Source organism: Marmota marmota, unplaced genomic scaffold (assembly GCF_001458135.2).
Source record: "Marmota marmota marmota unplaced genomic scaffold, marMar, whole genome shotgun sequence".
Classification (NCBI taxonomy): domain Eukaryota; kingdom Metazoa; phylum Chordata; class Mammalia; order Rodentia; family Sciuridae; genus Marmota; species Marmota marmota.
In genome coordinates, this window is record NW_026000229.1 from 30974594 (window position 1) to 30987021 (window position 12428).

General features: G+C 40.0%; 1 protein-coding gene across 1 annotated transcript in view; it reads left to right on the top strand.

The window, feature by feature from the left end:
* Fbn1 (fibrillin 1) overlaps positions 1-10169 on the top strand; it is a 228871-nt gene extending 218702 nt beyond the window's left edge. The window contains exons 63-65 of the mRNA XM_048793250.1: positions 4326-4557; positions 7491-7665; positions 8850-10169. Of these exons, the coding sequence (XP_048649207.1) occupies positions 4326-4557; positions 7491-7665; positions 8850-9239 (797 nt within the window). The 3' untranslated portion in view covers positions 9240-10169. The remainder of the gene's footprint in view (positions 1-4325; positions 4558-7490; positions 7666-8849) is intronic.
* The last annotated feature ends 2259 nt before the right edge of the window (positions 10170-12428 follow it).

Here is a 12428-nt window from a genome sequence, read left to right on the forward strand (position 1 = left end):
AATTGCCCTAACCTGATTAAAACCAAAGGGGAGTAACAGTCTTTGCAAAATAGCAAACTAAGAAAAAATATTATGATGAAGTAGCTTTGAAAGCATCTGTAATGAAATGTCCTTAGAATTCCTTGACTATGAACACCCCCCTGCCTTTCTGGGGCCTTCTAGAACACTTGCATTCTCTTTATATCAGAGGCCAACAAATTCTACTTCTGACTGAAATATCAGCCAGAGGCTATTTTGGGTGACTCATTGACCTGAAGAAACGGAAGTAGTTCTGTTCAGCCCTACGCATCCTTGAGGCAGAAAGCAAACTGCAGAGACAGAATTTTTTCAGGATGGCTAAATTCTTTTGATAATTAAGGGAGATCAACAGACTCCCTCATTAAGTTGAAATGATACAATCTTTGATTCCACAATATCATGGGAAAATAACTCTTAATACATATCAGAAGGACACCAGAGATGATCTAGCTCAAGCCCTTTGGTTTAACTAATGAGGATCCAGAAGCTCGGGGAAGGAATAAGATGTCTTTGTTCTTTTATGACATGTCTGGAACCCAAGGCCTTTAACTTTCAAGTACCATGGTCACTTATTTTTTCATTCAGCAAGTTATCTAGGAGCACCACCACAAGCTTGGTGCTTGGGTGACCTGTTCTAGCTGATGCATTCTTAGGTACAGAGACCTCCTTAGCAAAAACTCGAGAAATTATTGCTTCCTGGGCAAATGTTCTACTTTACCCCGAATGAAGACATATTTAGTGTGTTTTCACTTACCAAATTGTCTCTCATCTAGTTTGATTCTGTAGGAGACAGTTTTTCAGAGAGGTATGTGGGCTGGCTAAGTGGCCCCAGTGCTAGAAGAGTTTAGATTACACAACTGTCTGTGCAATCCGGTTTTAATAAAAACATCTTTGTTCATTATCAACTTAAGGATGGTGGAGGTGGGGGTCTTTGATTTGGATCAGCAGTTTCTGACATTGCTCACAAAACTTCAGAGTGAACTTCATTGATTCGATACCCAGTATATGAGCCTTTTTGTTATCGTTATGCAGGTTGCTTGAACAAATTTGGAGCTATAAGGAAAATTGTTAAAGAGGACAACTTTAGTCCAGGGATATTAGAGACCGTCAGGCTTTGCCCTAGTTGCCTGGAGAATCTGTTTTGGTCCTATGAAGATCATTTCCTGGCTGGATGATCTGAAAGAATAAGTTGATTAGGAAGAAGTTTGGGGATCCTGATGTCCCCCCAAAAGCAAACTGACCTCATAAATCTCAAGAATTAGAGTTCTCCAGAATGAGTACTGCCCTGGGCTTAGAATGGCTTCCTAAGAGCCATGCAGAACAGAACAGATCTGTTGCACCAGCCCCACCTGAATCTCACTCCTATCTGTCCTCAGGTTCACTCTCCCCAATGCCTGGGTTTGGAGAAAAGTGCCACTGATTTCATTGCAAATACCAAATTTTAAGCTTGCAGTTGGAGTCAGCCCATTTTGCCCTAGACAAATTTACTAAAAAGAACCTGATCAGGCATTTGAGTTTTTCCTGCTGGTACTCCCTAATACCACAGCTAATTTACACTCTGAGCTGATACTGGAGCCTCCAATTGTAGAGGTCAAACTGGTGCTATTGATTCACTTTTGTGAAGTAGTTTTCAGAGACCCTAATGCTGTTTCAATAAAAGTAGAATTGTCTCTTTTTTATAAAAAGAACAGACCCTTTATCAATTGAAATACCAAATGAAAGAATAAGACAAATATTTCAGAGTGTAGAAAAATTCCCTGCAGAGCCATTTGCCCCTGGATACATGGGATGAAAAAGGTTGAAAAAATGCAGAACACATTCACCAAATTGAGGAGTGTGGATATTGATGAGAAGGTTTGGTGAACAGGTTTTCTAGCTGTAAACACTGAACATCTGCCGATTTCTTATCTTAATCTGTGCTTCACTCCGTCACAACTCTCTGAGCCAGATCAGTAAATTTAATTTACACTTTTATTAAATTCTCTGGAGGGAAAAAAAAAGTAAAATACGATAGAAAAATTATGAAAGGGAAGGAGGAGAGTTCCTGGTTGGGATGAGTGTTTGTAATAACACAGACAAAGGCTCTAAATTAAGAAGAACCTCAGAGATTATCTAGTCTGACCTCTTTCCTAACATATAAACCCCTCTCCAGCCTCCTCATCATTCCAGTTTGACCTGAAGACCACTTTGAAAGGCACTTATTTTCTCCCCAGATAGCCCAATCTAGATACAGACAACTTTAATACTTAGAAATGTCTTTTTTATAAGGGACAAACTTTCCCTCCCCCTAACTTCTAACCAATGGTCCTTTTGCCTTTTGTCAAAAAGCAGAATAAACTGAGCGATGTATTGAGAGATCTTCCCCTTTGTCCACCCATGCCTTATAGGCTTTATCAGTCAGGGTCCCAGCAAGAAACACATGGCTGAGCCCAATCCAGAGTGGAGGACAAGGAAACAGAGCTGTAGACACTCCACAAAGATCAGCTTCCTGAGAGTGTGCCCTGGAGGAGCCGGGAAAAGAGGGCCAGGCCAGGGCTTCTCTCTACCCAAGAAAACACCCTCAGCCCTGGAGTCTGACAGAGGGCTTAGTGCCCGTGGTCTTCATGAGCCTCTATCACACATCTCATCCCTAATTTAAAATTAGGGGAAAAGGAACACAGATAGTGGCCCATTCCACTATTTATATTTTAGAAACCTGTAGCCTCAGGTGGGGGACTTTAGAATCCTTGGATACAGAGGATCTTCAAACAGATATAGTCAGGCTCACACACCCATAGTTGGAGGGGCAGAGGGAAGGAGGAAAAGATACAATCAAGCACCCTGCCCCCACCACTTTTACTCACCTATGTTCTAACTTAAAAAAAAAGAATAAAAATAGATTTATTGGGTATTTTTTTCCATTACAGATGAATATGCCTTAGCAAAGAAGGTAAAGCTAATTATGGGAGAAAGGCAGCACCAATTTAAATGTGAGCGAGTTTCTTGAGAGTAGCAGTGGTGTGAAGAAAATCACCTTTCACAGCCAGAAACAGCTGCCTGTGAATCTCAGCCTTGCTGCAACCAGCTGTGAGATCAGGAGAAGCTCTCTAAACCTTACCTTCTCTGTTTATAGAACAGGGAATAGGACCCCCACCTCTCAGGACTGTAGGAAGGTTGCCTAAAGGAGTGTGAAACACCTACTATCTTATCTGTTGGTCAGTGGGTATCTAATAAGGTTCTTTTCCTTCCCCTCTTGCTAAGCAAATATTCACTAAGTGAAGAGCAATCCAATCTACCTGTAGTCACATGAACATGTGCTTGGAAATGGGCTGGAGCAATTAAGAAATGTCTTACCAGCAAGTTTCCAACCTGCCCTACAAAGGCAGGTCTACAAAACTGTATTGGAGATTTCAAAAAAAGTATAAATTGGAAGTAATGAGAAATTCAGTTTTCTTCCTTTGAGTTGAATTTTTTAATGTTAGATTATTTTCCCTTCTTCTTACCACCAGATTTGGCAGGTCGCTGTGGGTATCCAGTCCTGCAGCATCTGTCTGTCTTGTGGGTTTCCCACAGTTAATTGCTCCAGAAGTCTGCACCAAATCTCTTCCAGCCTCAAATAACTTTCAACATGGTTCAGACAGTCGGGGAAGGAGGCTGGTTTGGATGCAGTGGGGTGTGCCACTCAGAGATGGGAACAGACATACCAGAAGGCACTATTCATCTCAAGAACAAGCACCTAAGGGCTTTTGCGGATTGTTGAAAAGGAAGTCCAAATGGGGCGGACACTTCCTGCAGAATAATAGCCCTCCCCAATGCTGCACATCCCGTGAAAAGAGGGCTGAAAGAGTAACCTCCAGGGAAATATTTTGTTTCTGCTTTTGAGATACTTGTCCCATTGCTGGGCACTTGTGAAGCAAGAGTACAGAGAACTACACAAATTCTTCCTTCCATTACATCCCTGGACCCTGAATCTGAGCTGTGAACCAGCCCCACATTCCTTACTGGATGTTTGCATGGAGCAGAACATACTAGTGTTAGTTTCCTATGAGAACTGGAGTCTGCTGCTCCTCAGAATGCCATCCTCCAGTCCTCTCCTCCCAGCACTTTAGACCTCATCTGCCACAATTAGTCATGACATGGCAAGAGGCCGCATCCACGTCCACATCTTGCTCTGTTGTTCTTCTCTCCACCCTGGCCACCCCTGCCTGCCTTCCCCTCCTGAGAGCTTAGCTGGAGGCCAGTGGCCAGCCATAGTGGCCTGGCCCAGACCCCTCATTAGAAATCTCTGGTCAGTGTCACACATCCCTGTCTTCTTGTTTTCCCTGCAGATGAAAACGAATGCCTCAGTGCTCACATCTGCGGAGGAGCCTCCTGTCACAACACCCTGGGAAGCTACAAGTGCATGTGTCCTGCTGGCTTCCAGTACGAACAGTTCAGTGGGGGCTGCCAAGACATCAATGAATGTGGCTCCTCACAGGCCCCCTGCAGTTATGGCTGCTCTAACACCGAGGGTGGCTACCTGTGTGGCTGTCCACCTGGTTACTTCCGAATAGGCCAAGGGTAAGCACTACTCCTCCTGGTTGACAATGCTTGTATTCATACCATAGGAGTATATTTAACTCAACATTGCCTGTCTCATGAGAGGAGAACCATACTGTTTGTTCCCTTAGGTTATTTTATTTGTAAGGAGGCATCTGGATTTCTGAAGATGTCTAGAACATCGAACCAAGGAAACTGTATTGTAAATTTCTCACTGTGTGACTTCTCAGTCCCATTCTCTTGATCTTCAGATCTTGTTGGGAAGTTATTCTTCTCTCCATGGCACAACTGGACTCAGGCTGCCCACTGTTGGCCCACCCTTGTGCTGGGGCAGGCAGGATCCTCCTAGCTTCGGATGCCCTCTTGTCCAGCTCCCCCGAGGATAAGTCATACAGAGAACTAGTCCAGATAATATAAATTTGAATTTATATTAAAAATTATCAACTGAGCATTAAACATTGAGTTGAAGTAATTAAGGTATTTTCCAGGTAGAAAATTTCACCAAATTTTAGCAAGGTATGGTGGCACATGCCATAATCCCAGCAATTAAAGAGCCTACAGCAGGAGGATCACAAGTTGGAGGACAGTCTGAGAAATTTAGCAAGACTCTGTCTCAAAGTAAAACAAAGGAAAGAAGAAAAGGGCTTGGGATGTAACTCCGTGGTAAAGCACCCTGGGTTCACTCCCCATAACTAACTAACTAAATAAATGTCATCCAAGAAAAAAAGAAAAGAAAGTCTCACCAAATTATATGCATGTATATGTGAGAGTTGGAACAGGGAAGGCATTTTTTAATTCAACTCAATGATTTCAAACTTTAGAGGTAAGTTTTCAAAGTTTAGATATTTTCCCCTGCTGAATTAATCTGACTTGGGTGTCCATCTAGTTTTAGCTATCCTGTGAAGAGTTCTGACTTCACTTTTCAGTTAGGAACACACAGACACTAAATCTACATGCACTCCTGCATACTCTCCTCATTCACACACACACACAAGCACCCACAGAGTTACATATGCACACACACATATACACACTCATACCAAATTATTGATTTAGTGGTCTTGATTTCCTGGGCACGTGATTTGTCGTGGGTCTGGGTAAACTTGAAGATAAAAGAATGTTTCCTGGGAAAGTATACAGGATGCCAGCAACAGAACACAAATTCCCCAGGTGGTGGTGTCTGACTCTCGGTCCATTCATACTTTATAGTTTAATGCCAGAACATTTTTCCCAGCAAAAATTGTGACACTCCAAATTGGCTTTTGGCCAGTGGGATTTTAGTCACACTTCTTATAAGTAGTGCTCTTGGGATATGAAAAGAAGTTCTGAGAAAAGAATCAAAGCCTGAATATTTTGATTTAACCTCCCAATAACTTAATCATTATGAGAATGAGCATATATCATTTCATCCATTTTATTGTTTCTAGCATTTTATTGTTTTATTATTTCATATTGCAAGATAAACAAGGAAGAAAATGTGTTGGACCTGAGCAAGATTGTGGAAAATAGTAGGAACCTATAAATTGCTATGAAATACAATATTTTACTCATTGGTATTGTAATTTGAATCCTAAGGGCATACAGGGAAAATTAGTTGTAAAGAGTAGGTCAACTATTACAGAAAAATAGATAAGTAATATTTGGTCTACATTTAGCTGCATTAGTAGAAATCTACCCTTTATAACAGTTTTGGCTTCTACTCACTAGAGTGGATTCTACCCCAAAATAAAGACTTTTTATAGGATCATTCAAATGTTTCAACACATTTGGAAAGGGGAACCTGATAAATACACATTCCAAGTGGCCTCTGAAATAGTAAGCAGAATAACAAAACAAGGTACTTGTGAAACATGCAAGCCTCACTCCATAACTTGGCTTTGATAATTGAAAGGCAAAGAAAAACAGCTGAACTGGATCTCTCCTGGGCATGGGTTTGTTTATCCAGCTTCACATGAGTCAAAGCCAATGGCCCTAGTGGTTTTGAATGACTTGAAACAGTTTCCCACACTTGGGCAAGCTCTGATTCTTCAAGCATTTTATATGTTGATGTATATACTAATTATATATATAGTGTAGTATATGTAATACACATTGCACATCTTCACAGTTTATTACTAAATTAACCCTCAATTATTTCTTATGACTTTCTTACCTAGAGTAAGTAAAAATGAGAGGTCAAAGACTAGAAGTGATTGCTTGGGGGCTTGAGTAAGGAAAGGTGGTGCTGGCACTGGAAGAGGCCAAGAACTTGGACAGTGAACCCAGAGACACAGAGAGCTAAGGAAGGAACACTCTGAACTTACAATAACCTTCTCAAACCAGCAGGGGGCAGTAGTAGTGGTGGTGGTAGTAGCAGCAGCAGCAGCAGCAGCAGTAGTAGTAGTAGTAGTAGTAGTAGTAGTAGTAGAAGTAGTAGTAGCGGTAGCAGTGAGAACTGACGAGTTCTAACCACAACAAGGTCAAAGTAGAGAATGAAGAACAAATACAGTGTCCAGGCAAGATGCCCCAAACATGGCCCATTCGTCCAAGTCCTTGATGTTTCCTGGAGGTGGAGATGGGAAAAGACCTTTCTCACATGCATAGAGTCTGATTCACAAAAATAAGGCATATTTAACCTAGTCTCCCTTCATCCCCCATTCTTCTTTGGTTTTCAATTTGTATCCCCTCCCCTGAACAAGTATTACAAAATTCCTACCCTGGTTGGTTTGGGAAATGAAGGGATAAATAAATATGCAAAACAGCATCTTGAGATGTAATAGAAAAAAAAATCAATAAACTCACAAGACTGGGAATGAGAGACCCAAAATAGAAGACCTTGGTGTGGTTCTAGCACCAGCTGATCATCCAACGGACAAATAGTCAACGTGCTCAGATCAGGCTTCTCCAGAATTCTCATATGGCATCCCTTGTGTCCTGGTCTTAATGAAAAATGCTTATGCTCCCTTTTGATGCAGGCACTGTGTTTCTGGAATGGGCATGGGCCGAGGAGGCTCAGATGCACCTGTTAGTGGTGAAATGGATGACAATTCACTTTCCCCAGAGGCTTGCTATGAGTGTAAGATCAATGGCTACCCCAAACGAGGCAGGAAACGAAGAAGTGCTAATGAAACAGATGCCTCCAATATCAAGGTAGGTCAGAAGGTTTCTCCTGCTGTATCCTATTGTGGAAACCCTTCCCAGATTCCTGTGGTTTCCTCTAAGGATGCTCCAAAGTGTGAAAAACCTCCCCAGGGAGAAAATCCAGACATTCCCTGAGCTCTGGGCTGCATTTTATAAGAGGTTGTGAGGCTTTCTGAAGTTTCTTACTCTTTTCGGGAGTGGCCATCCGAAGGTTTTCACATACTTACTCATTTCCTCTGTCTGGCCAAAAAGAAAGTCAAACACCCACCCAAAGTCTGCTGAAAAGACAAGGCCTGAGATCCAGGACAGCAAGTGGGCAGAATAGCGAAGTGACATAGTGCTCCCTACACAGGGACGCCAAGTTCTGAAAGCTAGAGGCTCCTCTACTGAAAGGAACCATGTGGAGTGTGAGGGAACTTGGACTGTAGACAAGAACAACACAGAGCTCAAGCAGCCTGGCTTTCTTTGCCTGCGGCTGCAGCAGCCTCTCAGTCAACTCGGAAATGCACAGATATTCACCCAGCCCTCTGGCTCCTGGCCGGAGAATCCAGCACATGTGGTCCCAGAGAGGCAAGCAAGAAGCCAGGTGAAAAGCATTGACTATTAGCAGGTCATCACAGTCAGGAAGTAGGTTCCTAGGTGTGTCCTGAGGAGGGGGTGGTAGTGTGTCACTGAACAAAATTAAAAGAGACTGGTTCTTAGTATCAGTGGTACAACCACCTGCTGTGGTTTGGGAAATGAGATTAGTCTTTGGAAAGAAAATAATCTATTAGAACAGCAGTTCTCAAACTTGAGCATGCCTCTGAATCACCTGGAAGGGTTATTAACATGGAATGCAGGGAGATTTGATTCAGGGAATTTGATTCAGTAGGTCTGGGTGGTGCTGAGAATTTGCACATCTAACAGATTCCCAGGTGATGCTGATACTGCTGGTTCAGAAACATACAAGTGGCTTCAAAGACAGATGACTTCCTTCCTGAGTTCAGTTTAACAGTTTTTAGTATTATTAATATGTGCTAATTTAAACACATTTGTGGTTTAAACAAAGTGCTTGATGAATGTGCATTTTCACCACAGCATGTACAACATGGACAGAAATTTGAATTAGCATAAAAGTCTATTCCCTTTTTCTTTAATATGAGAATGAAGTGGCATATTTACACAGAATTTAAAACATTTTCGTATCTCCCCAGGATCTGTCTGAAACAGAAGCCAACGTGAGTCTTGCAAGTTGGGATGTTGAGAAGACAGCCACCTTTGCTTTCAATATTTCCCATGTCAGTAATAAGGTCCGAATCCTAGAACTCCTTCCAGCCCTCACAACTCTGACGAATCACAACAGATACTTGATTGAATCTGGAAATGAAGATGGCTTCTTTAAAATCAACCAAAAGGAAGGGATCAGCTACCTCCACTTTACCAAGAAGAAGCCAGTGGCTGGAACCTACTCGTTACAAATCAGTAGTACTCCTCTTTACAGAAAGAAAGAACTTGACCAGCTAGAAGACAGACATGACAAAGACTACCTCAGTGGTGAACTGGGTGATAATCTGAAGATGAAAATTCAGATTTTGCTTCATTAATTCACCATCCAGAGACCAAATAATTAAAAGAAAAACAACTATAGATAGGTAGAATTATATTCCTCCCCCCATCAGAATCTTCATATTATAGGTACAGTCTTTCACCAAGTAAATTTTTATAAATAGGCACTATTCTTGTATTTCAAAAGCAAGGTACAGGCGGTTACCCTAGTTGAACAACCACTTTCTCAGGCTTCTCATATGTGTAGCTAAGCTACCTGGTCATGTGTTGATTCTTGAAAACTGGGACCTGTATATCCACTGGGGGGTTTTGGCCCATCTTGCCAATGTGTCCCTCCCAGCAGGTGGACAGGAATGTGCTTTCATTTGATGGACTATTCTGTTGTTATTGGTTTTTTTTCTCTTCAAATTTTGAAACTCTGCTTCTCCAAATACAAGTATTAGATTGGCCATTTATCATACCTATTTGGTGCTAGTAAATTTTCAAACTAGATTTATAAATGCACTGTAATATTTACACAATCTAGAAACCAAATTGCAAGTCTCCAGTTCAAATACTTCATTAATTTCAATCAACCAAAGTTAGTTCAATAGCTTATCTCAGTTATGAGTATAATACATTTCATGTAAATTAAGTGTGTGTATACTGTAATCGTGCTATTTTTTATCATTGAAACATTTATAAACTAGAATAATAATGCCCTTAATGTGAGGGTTTGTAATGGTGCTTATTAAGACCAAAGACTTGTTAAATGTCTACACCAAGTGGTAATGGAATTTCCGTGACTGGCCCACATGTGCACTGAGGTTGGGAAGGACCAGGAACCCACCTCAGCAGCCAGAGGATTACCAGTGCACCCTTCGTCGCAGCATGTGCAATATGCCAAAATTACTCTAGGTCATTCCTGTCAGCAAGGGGTCAATGTCATAAGTGTCACAATAAAACAATCTATTCTTTTTTTTAGTTTACCCCTTGGCTTTGTGTTCTTGCATGGATTTGGGGTTGGAGGGGCCTTTCTGGAGGCTAAATAAAGTCTCCTGGATTTAAATTATTCTGGGGTCTGTTATTTATGGATAATAAAGGTGCCATATGTATAACCACTAGAAGAACAAATGAACACATCTGAATTAGTCCCTTACTATATTCATTAAAGATGGCAGAGTGCTGGTCATAATAACCTCATTTACTAATAAGAAATTTAGACTATCATTTCTAAAACATGATCTCATTAATCCTGAGACTTTATAAACTCCCAGATTTAAATACTTCCAAATATGAAGTTGTCATTGTCTTGGATCACTCAAATTTCATTAAAGAAGATTTATGCCCCTTTCCCTCAAATACCCAGTGTTGGCAAGACTTAGGTGTTTCGTCTTTTTTCCCTAAACATCTGTTGTTGGTCAATGCTAGCCTGATTACAAAAGACTAATGTCAAATCAAATCCAAATGAATGCTATAACTCTTGGTTTCTAAATGTCCTAATTTGAAAATGCTGTTTTATTTTACTGCAATACTGAACTGTTAAGCTCATGTGGTTGATATGAGGTAGTTTTTGAAATCCCTAAGTGTAATGAAAGAATTCTATGGTAGTGAAAATAAGGTAAATTAAGATTATTGCTCAAAGGGGGAAAACTACAAGACATAGGAAAGTCCTCTCAAATTCTTTGAAGAGTTAAGCTGAAGAAAATAGAATAGGTATGTTCTGTGTAGTTCCCGAAGGCAAAACCGGGGTAAGCTGATGCAAGTCTCAGTTTAATATGCACCTTCCTAATTATGAAGCGACCCATTGAAAGGATGCACTTCCTTCAATGTGGTGAGCTTCTGTCATGAGCTAGCAGAGTGTCAGTCTAGGCTTAATGACAATCACTGGACAAGGATACTTTCTTCCACCTAACAGGTGGGGAACATCTTGAAGATTTTTATTTGTTTGTTTGTTTAATCTTTAATTTCCATCCAAAAACTCTTTCTCATGATAGGTGCTAATAATCATGAGTTGAATGACTCGGAAGGGAGGGACTTGTGCCCTGAATAAGAGGTTGAAATAAAACTCGAAATTTCCTTTTAACTCTACATCTATGTTCTGTGATAGAAGTGTATTAAAATTGTTAGAGAATATATAGCATATGGTAAACTACAGTTTGCATATGGAAAATGTCTTTGATAATTTAGCCAGAACTGTATTATATTCAATAATGGATTTTCTTTATAACAAACAACAGAAGAAAATGGAGTTGGCACATAGTGGATCACTTTGATATTTTTAATAGTCTAAGTCTGGATTTTATTTATTCCAGAGCCAACAATTTTGAACAGCATATTTTCCATGTTTCTGACTGTAACATAACATTTTCCTCATTGTTCCATTGTAAATATTCCTCTTGTCAAAACCCTTTTTAATCCTGAGATTTCAATATGTACCTTTCAATTGTCTGTGACCTTTTAATTTCACTTTCAATAAGCAAAAATTTGGTTTTGTGAACCTCTCAGAAGCTTGAAAATATCTTGTCTCTACCCCTAGCCCATTTCATTTGCCAATAATTATTTTGTAAGTAGGGTTGAAATGAACTCAGCTGGCCTTGTGAGATGTTTAAACTTGCACAAACAACTACATTTTTGTTCAACAAATAGCGCTTTGCTCAGCCAAAATTGCTTTGGACTTTGCCATTACAAATACTGTTAAACTTCAGAAACCATGTTTGTAAATCAAATGAGCCAACTTGAAGGACAATTAGGTTGATACTATGTTAATATACTTAAAAGTTACATATCTATAAACCATATATATTAAAATATACGTTAAAACCACTACGCTACAATCACAGCTTTTCCAGAGAATGTACTCTATTCTGGGTTTAATTTAGTTTTTATTTAATTAAAGTATAGTTCTGTGTTAAAAATGCAATTATTAAATAGTTTAAGGACATTGTTTCTAAAGTTAGAAAATCATTACTGCTCATGATCAGATAAGATTTTGCATGCATAGTTGAAGAACATTATTAATTATTTGCCAATTTTAGATACAATTTGAAAAAAGCAAACCAATATATCTTGTTAAAATTTTTTGAAACACAGTATAAGCCTAACGTTTATGAGTTATGAGCAGATTCTCAATATTATTTTGACTATAGAGTTTGAGAAAAATCAGAAGGCTATGAATTTGATTTTGCAAATTCCCATATGTATCCACGACTGGATTCATTTACAAGACTGGGTCTCTATTAAAGTTT